Source organism: Sorghum bicolor, chromosome 2 (assembly GCF_000003195.3).
Source record: "Sorghum bicolor cultivar BTx623 chromosome 2, Sorghum_bicolor_NCBIv3, whole genome shotgun sequence".
Classification (NCBI taxonomy): Eukaryota; Viridiplantae; Streptophyta; class Magnoliopsida; order Poales; family Poaceae; genus Sorghum; species Sorghum bicolor.
The window spans coordinates 71,127,134-71,144,309 of record NC_012871.2 but is presented as its reverse complement, the minus strand read 5'-3'; the positions used below and the strand labels follow the sequence as shown (position 1 = coordinate 71,144,309).

The 17,176-nt window shown below is 42.7% G+C and overlaps 2 protein-coding genes and 1 pseudogene across 2 annotated transcripts; 1 reads left to right on the top strand and 2 right to left on the bottom strand.

Moving 5' to 3' along the window:
• On the bottom strand, window positions 5,018-5,559 carry LOC8083899 (defensin-like protein). The gene is made up of 2 exons (XM_002460840.2): window positions 5,437-5,559; window positions 5,018-5,349 (listed from the first exon to the last, which is right to left on the bottom strand). The coding sequence occupies exons 1-2, from the start codon at window positions 5,489-5,491 to the stop codon at window positions 5,123-5,125; spliced, it is 282 nt and encodes a 93-aa protein (XP_002460885.1). The 5' UTR covers window positions 5,492-5,559; the 3' UTR covers window positions 5,018-5,122.
• On the bottom strand, window positions 9,294-12,080 carry LOC8056366 (zinc finger AN1 and C2H2 domain-containing stress-associated protein 16). Its single transcript, XM_002460839.2, has 2 exons — window positions 11,796-12,080; window positions 9,294-10,315 (listed from the first exon to the last, which is right to left on the bottom strand). Exons 1-2 carry the CDS (start codon window positions 12,075-12,077, stop codon window positions 9,542-9,544), a joined length of 1,056 nt encoding a protein of 351 aa, XP_002460884.1. The 5' UTR covers window positions 12,078-12,080; the 3' UTR covers window positions 9,294-9,541.
• Window positions 15,590-17,109, top strand: LOC8056365 (annotated as a pseudogene).

Below are 17,176 nucleotides of genomic sequence, written 5' to 3'. Positions count from 1 at the left end.
GAGTTGAAGTCAAACTTTTTAAACTTTGACCAAATTTCAAGAAAAAATTGCTAAGATTTATTGTATCAAATTAGTATCATTAGATTCATCATAGAATATATTTTCATATGATGCGCATTTTATGTCATAGATGTTGTTACTCTTTTATATAAAGTTAGTCAAATTTAAAAAAGTTTGACTCGCACAAATCGTAGAAATTAATTCTTTCATAGACGGAAGGAGTATTATTATCCTCCGTTTCGTTTTACTTGGCAATTTTGACTGTGGCACAAACACCAAGGCAGCCCAACTTTCTTGTGCCAAATGATGAAAATGCCTCAAAGTTTAAAGTTATGCCACGTAAACAGATGTGCAAGAATTACAGAAAGTCCTCCGGCTCCCGGCGCCGGACGCTACCCACACCGATGTGGAAAAAAAAAAACTAGGGTACATGTATGTATGTGTACACGTCCGGTGGTGCTGTATGTTTTTCGCGCACAAGAGGCTAGAGCCTCCAATCTTTTTCTTTGAGTGTCTTTGAACGTGCACGCTTGTGTGTGTGCGTGTGGTGTAAGTATAAAATGTATAGGTTCTGCGTGTCCAATTTATATGCTCTTAAAAAATGAGTGCACCACATCAGAAGAAGTGATATACTCAAGGATGCTAAATTGATTATAAAACAATTTTAGGCATCAAAATTACTTTAAATAAAAAGTTTGTCAATTGTGAAGTTGTATATAGATAGATATATACAATTTTCAAATAAAATGTCTCCATCCGATTTTGTATGAAGACATAAATTTTCAAAGTTGATCTACAAGTTCGGATAAAAGAAATCTGAGCCTTCTCTAAAAAATGTATTTCTATATGCGGCTTGGTTGGTGGAATTCCATGAAAGCGATCGAGGTGGTTGGAAATTGAGTGACTTGTGTACAACAACAGGTCTCTATAAGTCGTCTGTAGTAATGGCTATTACTAATAATGATGCTTAATCTAGAACCAACCATAGGAACGAGCAATTTTCATATAACCAATCGTTTCCTAGAACCTTATTATGTGATAATTCTATTACAGATTGGAGTTTATTTGAGAATAATAATTTGAAACGGAAGAAGTAGTTGGGACCTAGGGACGGATCTTAAGAGCAGTTAACATGTAAACCGAAAGTGTAGTGTAAGTTTCACATGGTGATTAAAAAACTACCGACTGTGTTTTTAGCCAACCCCACCCCCCCCCCCCCCCCCCCCCGCGACTGTGTCCTTGTAGTATTTTTTTTAAATCACTGTTAGCATGTCAACATGATAGATTCAGAAAAAAAGATCAACTGATGACAGGTAAGTAACACAACCATTTCATTATTATCACTAACTCAAGATCTGCTAGCTAATCTTGACATGCACAAATACCACAAGAAAATGACTCTCGGACACACAATAACGAAAGTTCAAGCATGTCCGAGCAGCTCTATCTTCTCGCATGTCCAGCGTTAAACTCGATCATCACCGCTACTCCCTTCACCCCTACCGCTGCCTCCATCACCTGTGCATTCCTTTGTGCACGCACACTTCCTGTCAAGTTGGGTGCAGTAGCCGTCGGTGTAGCCCTTGCTGATGCAAAGTGGGAGACAAGTCGATTGTTGGCACACAACATCCGTCGGTGCCACCCATTGGCATACCTTGGCCTCGGCACCTGCTGAATCAGATGAACCAACCAATCAATGTTTTTATTTTTTTCCATCAGTTAAAACCGCTAGTGACTACAACATGATTCATATTTCTTTTTTCAGGCTTTTGTAGGTAGGATGAAGTCGATCACTCACCTAAGGTCAGGAGGAGGAGGACCAAGCCAGTCGTCGCTGCAATTTTACCCTTCATGACAGATCTGAAACTAAGCAGAGGTTTGTTTTGTTGGGCGATGAAGAGTCGAAGAGGAAGGAATCAAGGAAAGGGCACAAATGCCTATTCATAGTGTCCCACTGCATGCATCGGTTACCGCCGGGTATCCGGAAAAGGATATGCATAACCAGTCTTGGATACTACTCAACAAGTAGTAATTAAATGGGAAATTTACTAGTGTCCTTGTATACATTGAGCATTGACTACCACCTTATTTTATCTTATTATTACTAAAAATAAAAATGAACCGTGACATTAGTCCTCATAAGACATGTTAGGAAAAAATTAAATTCTATAAATTCTCACAAAATCTCTAGTATTTAATTTGATAGTAGAGTGTGGGTAAGGTAGTTTAGTGTCCATTTGATCGCCGACGGTTGGATGGTGGGATCATGGATCCATGTGGTGCTTCGTTTGAGCAAATCATCACCCGGCTTTGAACCAATGGATGGATTTGCTCTAGATTGTGTTTTCATGGCTTGACATGGATTGGTGACATGGCACCTGGTGGGGCAAGGTCAGGCGACCTATGGTGGGGTTGGCCAGCCTCACCAAGTGCCCCCTTGTGGCCCTGACTTATCCCACTTGCTTGTGCTTAATCTTTGGTGTATTTAAATATTTTTCTCCATATAAGCAAAGATCTCCAAGTACAAGTGAAACTATATTAATTTGAAAACAAAAATACCACTATGATGTTGATTATTCTTTCACTTTTAGTGCAATGTTGATTGTCAAAATGGTGTTTAGTGACCGTCAACAATCACCAAAAAGGTGGAGATGAGAGCGGTGAAGAGAGATGAGTAGAGAGGTTGGTTTTGGTGACTTGAGCTCTCCCACGAGCTACCATGTGGGGACAAGGAGGTGGGCAGGATGACAAGACAACACTTGCATGTTGTAGGCAGTTCACTATGACGCGACGAACAGTCGATTGGGACCCTTAGGACTCCAATAGGTTGACTATTTAGCTTGTTGACTAGTTGACCAATGGACAATCCACAGAAACACAAAAGACATTGGTTGCCAAGTTTCTTGACTTAGTTGACTGAGCGAAGCCTTTAGGGCACACCCATGATCCTTGGTGAGGTCCCTATTTGTTGCTTCAACCACTTGCCTGAGCTACACATGGCACTCGATCCTATCTTACTCTGAGGTTGCTGCAACTTTGTGATGAGGTTCTACTTCCTTGTAGCTTGAATTTGTATTATGCAAAACATCTTGGGATGAGCAAGGTTTCATTTGTGGTCCCTACATTTGAAGATCAATTATCAGTCTTGGAGAGATTGGGGTCAAACAGTAAGGTTAACTAGGTAGGACAAGGGGATGGTTGATAAAGATGCTTTAGGAGGTTGAAATAGAGTCTAGAGGCCACGTCATCCAACTTAGAGACAGAAGAGGCTTTGTCTATGTTGCACCTAGGTTATAGCTCAAGGGGTTAGCAAAGTCTTAGCTTAGGATTAACAAAGGTGTTTAGCAAAGTTTCATTTGGGAGGATTTTCATTTGACAGCAACCCTTGTTGTCGCTCAACTGTCACCTATCACTTGGAGCAGCAATGGTAGCCGTCGCCAAAACACAACTTTTTTATGTTGATGTGTTGGGTGGGGGTGACTAGGGTTTCCAACACCTAATAGAGTTGGCCTAGGCCAATAATAGGTCAAAAACATGATGCAAATTGTTTCGGTTGCAGATACGACCAGCTTGCCCCTGCCAAATCTGAAATAGCGGCGTTAAACACTATGTCATGCTATGTAATTTAGCAGCGCCAAATTCTAGAATAGCGATCTTAGCAGATATAGAGCCATTATGGACACTACAAATATTATATAGATATAGATATAGATATAGATATAGATATAGATATAGATATAGATATAGATATAGATATAGATATAGATATAGATATAGATATAGATATAGATATAGATATAGATATAGATATAGATTGAAGTGACATGTGATTTGCATCTAAGTTTTATATTAGTTAGTTATGGATATAGATATATAGACATATGTAAAAGTACACATATAGTCAGATATATATAGAGATAGAGATAGGTGGGTGGCTATATTATATATTGGAGATACCCGAGTGGTTTGCTTGCTTTTAGTTTGTTCCTCTAGCAGATAGAAGTGCTCTGTTCATAAATGCAGTACTTTTTATTTTTTTCAAATTATTTGGTACATACATCCATAAGCACGCATATATATTTAACCCCTTGTGAATACATGTTTCCAAATCATATCACTATGAGCACCTCTGAAACATTAAATTAGGTTAGTTCCACCAGAAGGAAACCTAATCAGCTAAGCTAGTATGCTCGATTGAGGTGTTGGCGTGTTGTATTATCTTCTTCACAATGCAACACATATTCGTGACAATGTTCAATGTAAATGTCATATCCTTGTGGTGGAATATGCGCGCCCGAGTTTAAATCTCCGACTTAACATGGGTGCTCGCATTTCCCTGAATTTATTTCAGGATTTAACGACGCTATACTTTCAGTGGTAGACGATGTGTCCGTCGACAGCGAGACACATGTGGTGACTTTATTAATGTCAAGAGTTGCCCGTCTAACTCGGTTCTTCAGAGGTGCTTATAGGGATAAGGTGTGCGTGTGTACGTTCATATGGGTGAGTGTGCACTCATGTATGTGAGCGTCTGCGTCTGTGAGTGCAAAAAATATCATACGTCCATTCTTTAACATCTCAATACGTATATTCACTAATGTATATATCTGCCGCCATCTTAACGCTAACTTCTGGCTGTTTGGATGAGACATAATTAGTTTTTGGCTCTTAATGGCTAGAGCTAAACTGTTAGCTGGTTAAAATTAATTAATGGTTATTTGATAAATACATGAGCTAATATATGAGGATTCTCGGTATCCTGTGTGACCTTGATATGTGCACGTGAGGTATGAAAGAGGTAAGTGGGGTGGACTATTTTGATCTTTTCTCAATCCATTACCTCCTTTATAATCCGTTACTAATAGGCTAACACAATTAGCCCTCGCGTCCAAATTCAACCTTTATTTGTGCGTGACTTTCGTCATCAACAAAAGAGTTTTCACAGATCTTAGATCAAATCCACGCGGACACAGGTTAGATAAGCAAAATCGCTTGACTTTCATGCAAGAAAATCACATCATTCACTATTTCCTTTTATTTATCATATATACTCTCATCAACCTAGGCATACATGCGAGAGTCGCCTTGCCATGCGGCACGACATGAGTGAGTACACACATAATCAGAGGCCTGGCGACCGAAGTGTAGCATCAGCTCTCCCTCTCTTGCATGGCTTTGTGCAGAAGCAGTGCTTGAACGGTGGCCGTCCCTGGCAGAAGCCTCCGGCGTAGCTCTGTGACTCTTTGACGCAGACGGCGTTACAATCCGTATCGTGAAGGCACCTCCCTTTGTATTCGTGGCTTCGCTCCTTGCACATGGGATCCGGGGACGGAGTACGCGCCTCCGCAGCTACATGCTCCAACCAAATAATCAATCAATCAATCGCGAGTCAGCATATTTGGATGGATAAAAGGGATTGGATGAACTTATACTCACCAATGGTTAGGAGGAGCAAGACCAAGGCAGTTGCTGCTACGACCTGGACCTTCATGACTGAAATTAGGCTGAGATTTGCTATGTCGAGTGAGGAGGAAAGGAAGGGCGCAGGTGTCCATTTATACTGCTGCGACGACGCCTTTTATTTTTGTTTTTGATACTTGCATATTAAGTAAAGAGATTTGTTTATGTGCATTTATTATGCATATCTTTTTTAATAAATTGCATATATCTTTATAGATCATAGTACAATCTACAATGCGCTCACCTACAGACATGTACACTCTATTTTATATTCATCTTTTGTCATTATCAGCATGACGGTTCGAAGAAGGGTATAGAGTTGTGCATCATAATGGGTTGTGTTGTGGCGCAAAGTCTGGAAAGATAAGTTTGCATGTTGTGGATTGTGATTGGCCGAATAGGCTTGCATAGGGGGTGAGAATGGTCAAGATTAATGCCATTTTGTTTGACATTGGTCTAATGTCAGATTGTATGTGTTTCAGTCTCATCTTGGTTGTTTAGAGTAGATTAGACTAACATATAAGGCTTTTAGAGTTTATTATCAACTCGATGTTAACCCTTTGTTGGGTACCATAATAAGGGATACCCAAATCAGAGCAATAAAAAACGCAAAACAAACACACTAACCACAATCATCAGGGTACGGGCCCCAGTTCATTCGACTCGCCCGACCCCTCAGGGCCTCGGACGCAAGTTCCGACTCGCCCGACCCCTCAGGGCCTCGGACGCAAGTTCCGACTCGCCCGACCCCACAGGGCCTCGGACGCGAGCTCCGACTCGCCCGACCCCTCAGGGCCTCGGACGTAAGTTCCGACTCGCCCGACCCCTCAGGGCCTCGGACGCAAGTTCCGTCTCGCCCGACCCCGTCCAGGCTCGGGCGCCGGACCCAACTCCGCCTGGGCAGCGAGACTTCCACCGCACGGCGCCCGTACCCACGATGTGACAGACGTGATGGCTTCCATACTGCGGCAGGGCAGGGCGCCGACTGTTCCAACCACCCTGGTCACTGTGCCCTTACCTCTTTCACTGTGGCGTACTGCCTCACAGTGGACAGGGAATGGGGGAGGTTAACCAGCACCACTGTTTGAGGTCACTTCCCACTATTTATAGCATGAGCAGCAGTACCGGCGATCCGATCCCCGCGACCCCTACAGGGTTCGGTAACCCTCTACAGAAGCAGCCATACTGTCAACCATCCCCCAAGGACGAGATGGACCAGCGTCAACAGGGTCGGGACTGTGGTTTCACCATTCAACAGAAGAAATCTACTCTTGTAAAAACTTGTCTTCCCCTTGAGGCTATAAAAGGGGGAGCCAGGGCTCATAGCTAGAAAAAAAAGAAGTCCAGAAAACCAAGTTCACACGCACACATAGCACTCTTTCTCAGAGCAGCAACCCGCACTCTGTCCACCACCAAGCCGAGACCTGGGACTTAGCCCTCTCTCGCAACCAGCTTGTACCCACTACTACAAGCACCTTTTGGGTGCAAGGTTATACAGAACCCTCGATCGCACTGGACGTAGGGCATTCTTGGTCCGAACCAGTATAAACCCTCTGTGTCTCACTTGCATCACCATCCAAGTTTGGTCAGTCACGAAGACTTATACTTGTTAGTGCCTAGACCACGAGTCTAGACGCCGACACCCTTTTACGCGAAGTAAGAATAAAAGCGTAACTAGATTGGTGGTAAAAGGATCAAATAACCCAAGAGAGGGTCGAAGTGAACTGGGCCCTAAAAATGAAAGCAACAAACTTCAATCTATGCAAAAACTAAAACCTGTAAGTTTCTTAGCTCTTAGGTTATTCTACAAAGCAATAAATTAGAAAGTCCTTAGGGCCAACAAACCGATATCCTTAATAAAGTTTCACACTAAGATTAGATTAAAGTACTTAACATAATAATAAAACATTGCTAATTAGGAGTCCTTCATCAGACCATCTAGGTGTTGACAAACACCAAAAGTAACTAGTCTTCAAATTTTTCCTCGAGAAAATCCAAGCATGAACACTGAAAGCACTCTGGGCTAACACATTCCGATCTCATTTAGCTTAGGTGGGTCTCCGAATGCTTAACAAACATCTCTCTAAGTGTTGGGAACCATAGGTAAAAGTGCATCTAGCCCTTTAGTAGGTTTTGGTAGATTGAATGACAACACAAATAAAGGCCTAACAAGTTTGCTAAGTGTTGAACAGGAAATTAAGTATATTACATACACTTAAAGAAAAAAATGGTTTTATGACAAGGAGTGTATCTGAGGTTCAACCAGAAGCATTGTATTGAAATGACAAGTCAAATTGTACATTGTTGTGATTGAGGATGATGGAAGCAATCTAATTCAAGCAGATTGAAGACAACAATGCAAATAAAATTGATGAAATGATGTGACCAGACTTGAGGAAGAAGGGGATCCCGGATCTCTGGTTGCAGGCCGCCACCAGCGGGGTCGTGCATATCCCTAGTTCCTTTGTGGAGACAGTCACCAACTAGCACTCATCCTCGACGGAGTCCCTGAGTGCACTGACATCAGGAAGACAGGAATCGCTTGGCCTCCTAGATCCCATTGACGTCCATTGAGCATGCCTATTTGTTCACCTCGGGTCCAATGCCAAATCCTATTATACGCACATCCAAACAGCAACATTTACCGTGTTTGGCAGCAACATTTACCGTGTTTGGTTGGGGGTTGGGTTGGATCCAACCCAGTTTTTGGGACAGAGTCAACCCGTTCAGTGTTTGGTTGCATTTTTGCTTTTGGAGATGGAGCCAACCCATTTTAGTGTTTGGTTGAAGAATTAGGGACAGAGCGGCTCCGTTCAGTGTTTGGTTGAAGAAATTCAGTGTTTGGTGGGAGCCAACCCGGCTGGAGCGGCTCCGTCCGCCAGATTTTGACGGACGAGTCCAACCTGCATCTGAGAGGAATATTCCATCCTGGAGCCAACCCAACCCTCCCATCCTCCAACCAAACAGCACATGAACGGGTTCGCTCCGACCCGGCTCGTCCCACTCTCCAACCAAACACACGGTTAGGAAATCTGATGACATGTCTAGTTTTCATACAGACCGGAAGAAAAATACTGCAACTTTCATGAGGGCCTGTTCAGCTAAGGCCTTGTTTAGTTCCTAAAAAGTTTTACCAAAAAATTTAGATTCTCCGTCAAATCGAATCTTGCGACACATGCATGAAGTATTAAATATAGACGAAAACAAAAACTAACTTTTGAGCCTAGTTAGTCTATAATTGGACAATATTTGTCAAATACAAACGAAAGTGCTACAGTACCCAAAATTCCAAAAATTTAAAAACTAAACAAGGCCTAATATGATTCATATATAATCTTATAAAAAACATAACATAGTTTGGTATGCACCAAGGGGAACTAGAAGGTTTTATACTATGGACCCTAAACATGATGGCCTATGATGAATCAATAAAGTGGTGTCTAGTACTTAAACTAATAATTGAACAAATGAACATTTTTTTTGAATATATTGATCTTTTTCATTGGAATTGGATCGCAGAATCAGCCTACTGGTTAGAAGTGTCGTCATTCCCGACCGTGTTATTATTAGGCCAGTCTCAATGCATGTTTCATGAAAGTGTCATGCACATTAAATAACATGCCACATAAGCAAAATTGCTGACTTAGCAGGGTCATTAAATGAAGGAGTTTCATCAGATGAGAGAGAAGTTTCATCCCCATGAAACTCCTATGGCTCGGTTACCTAGTTTATAGTCTTGGTAACTGTGCCATGAAACTATGCATTGAGACTGGTCTTAGTAACAGATGAAATACCAATGGTGCTCTTCCTCGCTTGAAGCAAAGCATACGATAGACCAACAACAGCTGCTGCCTTTTTTTCCACTAGTTGGGACAGATATTAACATTATCTTAACAAACCATACTTTAGTTTCTGGAAAGAGAACCGATGGACAATGGCCGCTTTGCCTTCAATCCAACGTACTATACTTGTTCTGTGGGCAAATGTTGAGCCCAAAAGTGTAGAGTGTAATCAAATTGATGAAATGGGAAAAGGAAAAGAAAAGTCACAAATTACAAAGGTTTAGAGTACACACGAAGCTTTACACTCTTGACGTTCCTCCATGTTCCCTCTCAACATGCTCCACAAGCAACACAGGATCTCGGAACCCCTTGCTGCATTTTGGGCAAACATCAATCGTCACTCGGCCATGACTTGGTTGTGAGTTCATCTGGTGGGATTTCTCAACATGTTCAATTAAGGCCCCCACGGTGGAAAATCTTGCTGGGCAGTGAACACATTGCTCCACAAGGTCACCACTGCTGCTGCTGCTATTTGGGGACATCCCATCCTTAGCCTTCTGGAAGGCTTGGCTAGTCACAGTGCTCAGCTTCTGCATTCCAGCTTCGGCTGACGATTTGAAATTCGTTGCTGCATTCACAAGACTGGAACTCCACCATGAAGAACCATTGTTGTTACTGCTATTTGAGCGTGTCTCTGCTTTCTGACTTCTCCTTAGCATGCTTACAAAGGGAAAGCCAGAATCCACTTTTCTTGGTCCTGGGCACTTATGATCAGGCCCAAATCTATGTTTCAGGCAGTGTTCTTTGGTGCAATCTTTGCATCTGATGGTGTTGGAAAATGTTAGTGTCTCTCTGCACCCAGGAACAGGGCATTTCTTTTTCTTCGTCACTTTTTGGTAATTTGATGGATCACAATCAGTGTTAACATGAGTATCCCAGGTGATATTTGGGTCTTCACTTGGATTGAGGCGAACACCTTTAGCACAGAGTGGGCAGATGAGGACAGTGACATCTTTCATATTTGCATTTGGGCATTGGTGTGATGTATAACTTCGGTGTTGAAGGCAAAAGACCTATACAATGTCCGACAGCCGCATTAGTATTTTGGCTGACAGTATTTAGTGAGGATAACTATACATACTAGATATGTACAGTAAGATTTCAGGCAATAGATAAGTTGTCATTTAAATGTGAGTCAGTTTGACCAAATTTATACACTACCTTTTTTTCTAAAGAAATATGTAAAAATGGCCTCAGGAAATGTCCTTCCATATAATTGTTAACTATGAACTTCCCATTATTGCTATTGTAGTAAAAAAACATCAAAAGGATTAAATAAATTCTGCAAAAAGAAATAAGTAAAAGCCCAAAATTCGCTATCTGCTACATTTAAACCTTGTGACCATGGTGCTGGTAAATGACGTTGTCAATTGATAGTTCCATCATTAAGTCGAGTAACAATACATAATCTAGGAACTGCAAGTTGCAATGTCAAATACAGAAACTAAGCATCTAACAGGGGAAAAGCAACTAAATCAACTTTCTGGCGTCGTATGTGAGCAGATTCCAGGTATGTGACCGGCATAATGTGTTAATTATAATTGTGTGAAACAAGTGGATGTTGGTATCCTTAGCATTCCATGCATTTAGTTACCAATTATCATCAATATTATTGACATTTTGCGTATAGTGGTAGTGGCTGTCATCGACTAGGACAATCTTTTCTTCTACCCGGTTTCCCGATTTTATCAGTGTCCAATATTGGCTTGTAACTGAAGCAACAAATTTTTGCAATAAGAAAAGACGTTTTGTGTTTGCAGTTAGATACTGTTTTCCTGGTGCCTATTATTGTGTGAAGCATTAAGCAGCATGCCTCAGGCTATTATCCGAATGACAAAGCTGCTATTCTTTCAGACTAAAAATAATACTAAAACCTTCATGAAGGCTCTTATAGTTTGGACCCCAAACAACAACAGTACGTGAATCAGTAAACATTTTAATAGGTTCTAGTAATAAACTAATTGATCTTATTTCTTGAACATCTGGACAGCCAAGCGGTTGAGGTTCCATACCAAAAATGTTGACATTAGATGAAAATATAAAATACCAATGGTGAAGGGTGACACAAGAACTCTACCTCAGCAAAAGCAGGGCCCAAAGATGCATAGAGGATCATTATCTTGTTCATGGTTAGATACAACAACTCAATCTCACCAAAGCAGTGAAAAAGGCCACCATAAAGTGTTGCCCGGTCACTAGCACGAGTGGTTAAGGCTCCCTTTCCATCTCCCAAGGTTCGTGCCTACTGCCTAGATGGCTATCATTATCCAAAACCCAAAGCTACTCAATGTTTGCCCCACCAGCTACTACAGCTCCTCCCAAGATCTGTCTCGCGATACCGTTCTCGAGTTCCATAATCTACAGGAGATCAAGTCTACAGCGCAACACAAATTTGGTTGCGCCAGCCAACAGTCCGATTCGGAGTAAGTAGACAAGCATCGCCACAATCAAGCACCGAAAGCAACGCGGGGGGAGAGATTGCAGGAAACGTACATGGTCGCAGCGGTCGCAGGTGAAGGGGAGGAAGTCGATCTGGTTGCAGTCGCCGACGCTGCAGTGCTTCCCCAGGTCGGGGAACTCCGGCGTGCCCATCCCGCCGAACCGCGCTGCGCGCGCCCCCACTCCGGGAGAGCCGAGGAGGACCGCCTCCGCGCCTCGGCGTCGCCCGCAAGGCCGCAAGTGGCAAGTCGTTGCCGCCACCGCCGCAGCGGCAGGCAGGGAGGAGGAAAAGGGAGGGGGCTCGGTCGTCAAACGGACGGGACACGAAATCAACATAACAAATTGACGCGGGGGGTTGTTTTCTTTAAAAGGCCCTCTGATTTATTCGAGTTCGGGTCGAGGCCCTCGAGTGCTTCTGTGCTTGTGGGCCCGGGGTTAGTTGTTAACAGCCACAAGCCTTCCCCCCTTTTTTTTTTTCTCAGAGCAGGTGAGACCGTGAGAGTTTGAGCCGATGAGAATGAGACTTTTGGACGTGAACACTACGGCAGGTGACCGACTAGCCACTTGGTGTAGTCCGTACTCGGAGTGTCACAATTTTTGGCTGCAATTGCCGATATGGTTATATTTTGGCCAATTTATCATGTGGTTGTGGTGCTGGCGTTTTTTTGCCAAGAAAACTAGGGATACTAGCTCATCGTGTGAGTTTTGCTAAACCTTCACGCCAAGAAAATCTACACGTACATTTTTAGTTCCAAAGTTCCAACCGTTTCGGGTTCACCGAACCACCGTACATGCACGAGACACTTTCTAGCTAGCTTTTACCTTAGGCCTTGTTTAGTTCTAAAAATTTTTGCAAAATCGACGTTGTAGCATTTTCATTTGTATTTGACAAAAATTATCCAATCATGGACTAACTAGGCTCAAAAGATTCGTCTTGTCAATTTCGACCAAACTATGCAATTAGTTTTTATTTTCATCTATATTTAATACTCCATGCATGAGTCTAAAGATTCGATGTGACGAGGAATGTGAAAAATTTTGCAAAATTTTTTAGGAACTAAACAAGGCCTTAACGACGAGTCCGTTAAACTTGGATGAAACATGAACGGATACGTGTTGGGTGCTCCGCATCCACCAACTCCGAAGACGCGTTACGCGTGATGATGACACCAAACGGCCACGGGTTCGTACGTTGAGAATGCGGCGCTGAACCCGCCCCACCACGGACGCCGTGCCGGACTTCCGGGTGCCGGTGCGACGAATCCCTCAGTCCACGGGGCGGCGACCGTCCGATCGCGACCGATTCCCTTCAGCATGAGATAAGTTCACTCTCAATGCATCTTTCACGAGAGTGTCGTGCGCATTAAATAGGATGACACATAAATAAAATTGCTGATTTGGCAAGGTCATTAAATGAAGGAGTTTCATCAGATGAGAGAGAAGTTTCATCCCCATAAAACTCTTGTGGCTCGGTTATCTAGTTTAAAGTCTTGGTAACTATGTCATAAAATTATACATTGAGACTAGCCTAACATCAAGGACGACCGGCGAGCTAGTCCACCCGGCAAGCCCGCGTCCTCGTTTTCGTTGGTGGGGTTGTGTGCCATGCCCGTGCGACGGTGTTGTCGCTTTCGCTTTTCGGTGCATTCCTTTGCCGGATTCCGTGGACGCATCACGCATCATCAGCCGCCGTTTTGCCCGCCGCGCAACGAGGGATTGGGTTGATTTGATCTGGAGGAGCTCAGGAACATCCGGAAAACGACTCTGGTTTTCAGTTTTCGCGGGCAGGGAAACTGGCCACGACGATCGGACGAGAATTAGGCTCATCCAGCCCAGATGAGCAAAATATGGATCGGTTAATTGGACGATCGAGGGTGCTGCTGTTCTAGGTTGGGCAAAGTTAGGCCTTGTTTACTTCCAAATTTTTTACAAAATAGGAATAGTAGCACTTTTATTTGTATTTGATAAATATTGTTCAATTATGGACTAACTAGGCTCAAAAGATTCGTCTCGTCAATTTCGACCAAACTTTGTAATTAGTTTTTATTTTCATCTATATTTAATACTCCATGCATACGTCTAAAGATTCGATGTGACGGGAAATCTGAAAAATTTTGCAAAATTTTTGGTGAACTTAACAAGGCCTTATCGTTCCACGTTGTCTTGTTCGTTAAGTCATGACATAGTATCGTTGACTGATTTATTGTGAGGAAAAAATACTGCTAAATGGCTGGCTGATTCGGCTGATAAACTTAAGCGAACATGTACTCGACCACATATTTCCTCCGTCTGATTGTAAGTGTCGTTTTTTTCTTTAATTTTCTTGTTTAACCATTCGTTTTATTTAAATTTTATATAAATAATAAAATAAAGAAATTATTATTACAATATCTCTAACGATAAAATAAGTCATAATAAAATACTCCCTCCGTCCTAAATTATAAGTCATTTCAAGAATTTTGGAGAGTCAAACCATCTTAAGTTTGATTAAATTTATATGGTAAGATAATAATATTAATGGTGCCTTATTTAGTTCCAAATTTTTTTTAAATTTTGACACTGTAGCACTTTCGTTTTTATTTAACGAACATTATCCAATTATGGAGTAACTAGGCTTAAAAGATCCGTCTCGCGATTTACAGACAAACTGTGCAATTAGCTTTAGTTTTTGTCTATATTTAATGCTCCATGCATATGCCGTAAGATTCGATGTGACGAGGAATCTTGAAAAGATTTTAGTTTGTGGGGTGAACTAAACAAGGCTAGTATCATTACATTGTTCATTAATTATATTTTCATATTATAGCTATTTGAAGCTATAAATCTTTATAATTTGTCTCTATAATTTTGGTTAAAGTTGAGATGTTTTGACTCTCTAATATTTTTTAAATGACTTACAATTTGAAATGAATGGAGTAAACAATATTTATATAAATTTTTTGAATAAAACGAATGGTTAAATAAAAAATTAAAAATTAAAAATAACATTTTCAACCGAACGGAGGGAGTACATGATAAAGTGCAAACACAGTAAGAACAATCCTCAACCACACACACTTCTTCTCATCCCCTCATCATTAATCTTCATCACCATCGTAAGAGCAACAGACACAAACAACCATGAAAAAAGGGGTGCGTAGGACTGTTCCACAAACTCCTCTATAGAGCAGCTTCATAAAACACTAGAATTTGTGAAACAACTCTTTAAATGCTTTTATAACTCAACCCTTTTTCATCGAACAGAGTGCGTGGATCTAAAATTGTTTGGCTAAAAACGTGAAGTGAAGCTGAAAACATGGAGCGAAGCAGTCCCAAACATTTCCGTAGGGTATTTGTGCACAATCTTTAAGATTTAAGGATGAAACAACATCGACAAAGCAAAACTTTTGTTGGCTTATTCCTGTTAGCTTCCTATAATAATGTTTACTATAAACTGATTGTAATGATCCCCTTTAATTAATGCAGTGTCCTTTCAAAAAAAACGAAAATCGCCCTCTCGCTCCCTCCCCTGAGCTGATGCAAATAGAGAGGTACAAGACAGGGAGAGGGAGAGGGTAAATACGAACTGAAAGTGGTTTTAGTTTTTTCATCACAATCCAGGAGTCGCTTTTGAAAATACACATATGTTCCACCAAACTGTAGAAGAACTTTTCAGTTCACGCTCGCGATATATCAGTTGAAACAACAAGTATTCTCCAACAAGACTGCAAAAACACCAAGAGGGACAAAAGCCCAATGCTGAATCAACGAAATATCATCCCTTGAAGCTTCAGTGTCCCACAAGAATCTCACCGCATTCCTGACCGCAGCGCGGGTCACAAATATCAGCCCACGGCGCTCGTAGGCGTGCCGTTGCCCTCTCATTCTCCAAACGAAAAGCCCCCGCACTCCAGGACCAGGGAGTGCATTGGGCGAGGCCAGCCGACTGCCGACGGAAAATATCTGGCCCGCTAGCTACCGCATCCCCACGAACGATGGCAGCAGTCGCCCAGGCCGCACCGGTGGTGACTGCGGCCGCCGCACACACCGTCTACCTTCCCGCCGCGTGCAGGGGCATTTCGCCGCGGGCGGCGAACGGGACGACGACTGGCGCGTTCAGGTTCAGGTGGCGACCCCGGCGGCGCACGCTGGCACGGCCGGCGCGGCGCGGGAGCCGAGCCACGGTCCGCGGCCGGGGGCTGGGGCTCGTCGTCGTGGCCGAGTTCGGCGGGACGTACGAGGACGGGTTCGAAGACGTGCACAAGGTACGTAACATAACACACGGTGCAGTTGCGCCGGCCGCACTCACCAACTCAGCTCCAACATGTAGCGTCGTGGAAGCCGGCATGGACACGTTTAGCCTGAATGTGGTGTGTGAATTGACTGATGATTTACCTACCTACCGTTCGTGCTTGTTGTGTGTGCAGAACATCATCAACTACTTCACTTACAAGGCCACGCACACGGTTCTCCATCAGCTGTACGAGATGAATCCCCCAGCCTACACTTGGCTCTACAGGTGATGAGTGGACTGATTTCCTCAATCCCAATTTGTACTACCTCCTTTTGTATGTGCAACTGCTTTTTTTTTTCTAAATTATACCATAACACAACTCTTTTGTCAGTTACATTAACGTCAACGATCCATTAGATGGCGATTATTTCCTTCGCTTGCTCGCCAAGGTATTTGATTTTTCGCCTTGGCTTCTTGTTCTGACGAAACTGACAAAAACACGAGTAGCATCCAAGCATTGTTCCTGGGTTCATTTATTTGATCTGTTTCTTGTTCGCGTGTGATAGGAGAGGCAAGACCTAGCGGAGAGAGTGATGGTCACGCGCCTCCATCTATACGGCAAATGGATCAAGGTAGTGATTTAGAGAACGAACTCAAGTTTAGCTGAATCTGAAAAGGATATTCGATGGCATAAACAGGTTAATTAACTTACCTTTCTGTTGAAACCCGCGTCTGATCTGAGCAGAAATGCGACCACACACGATGATGTACGAGCGGATCTCCAAGGAGAACCTGGATATCATGCGCCAAAGGTTGGTCGAGACAGTGGTCTGGCCGACGGATGACACAAACACCGGCGAGTTCTAAGGATTCACGCTGAGCAATGGCTGCTTCAGTAGATAGTGTATATTTTCTTCACTGTCATTTCTGTATATGGCAGCTCTGCATGGATAGAGCAGTTGATGTATACTACTCTTCTACTAGGGGTCTGTAGTGACTAGTGAGCTGGGACCCTTTTTGTCCTTACAATACAACTCGGTGAAATGAAACATTGTAAGATGGCGTGCGTGTGTGTGTTCTGGCGGGCTTTAACATGGATGCTGTGTCTTGTGCATAGATTTTGCAATGAAGGTACAAGTTCCCCTTGCTTGTCCCCTTTTTCTTCCTTATTATTAATTCTGATTTTCAGAGATTGTTTTAGGGGGCAATGCCCAATGAGATA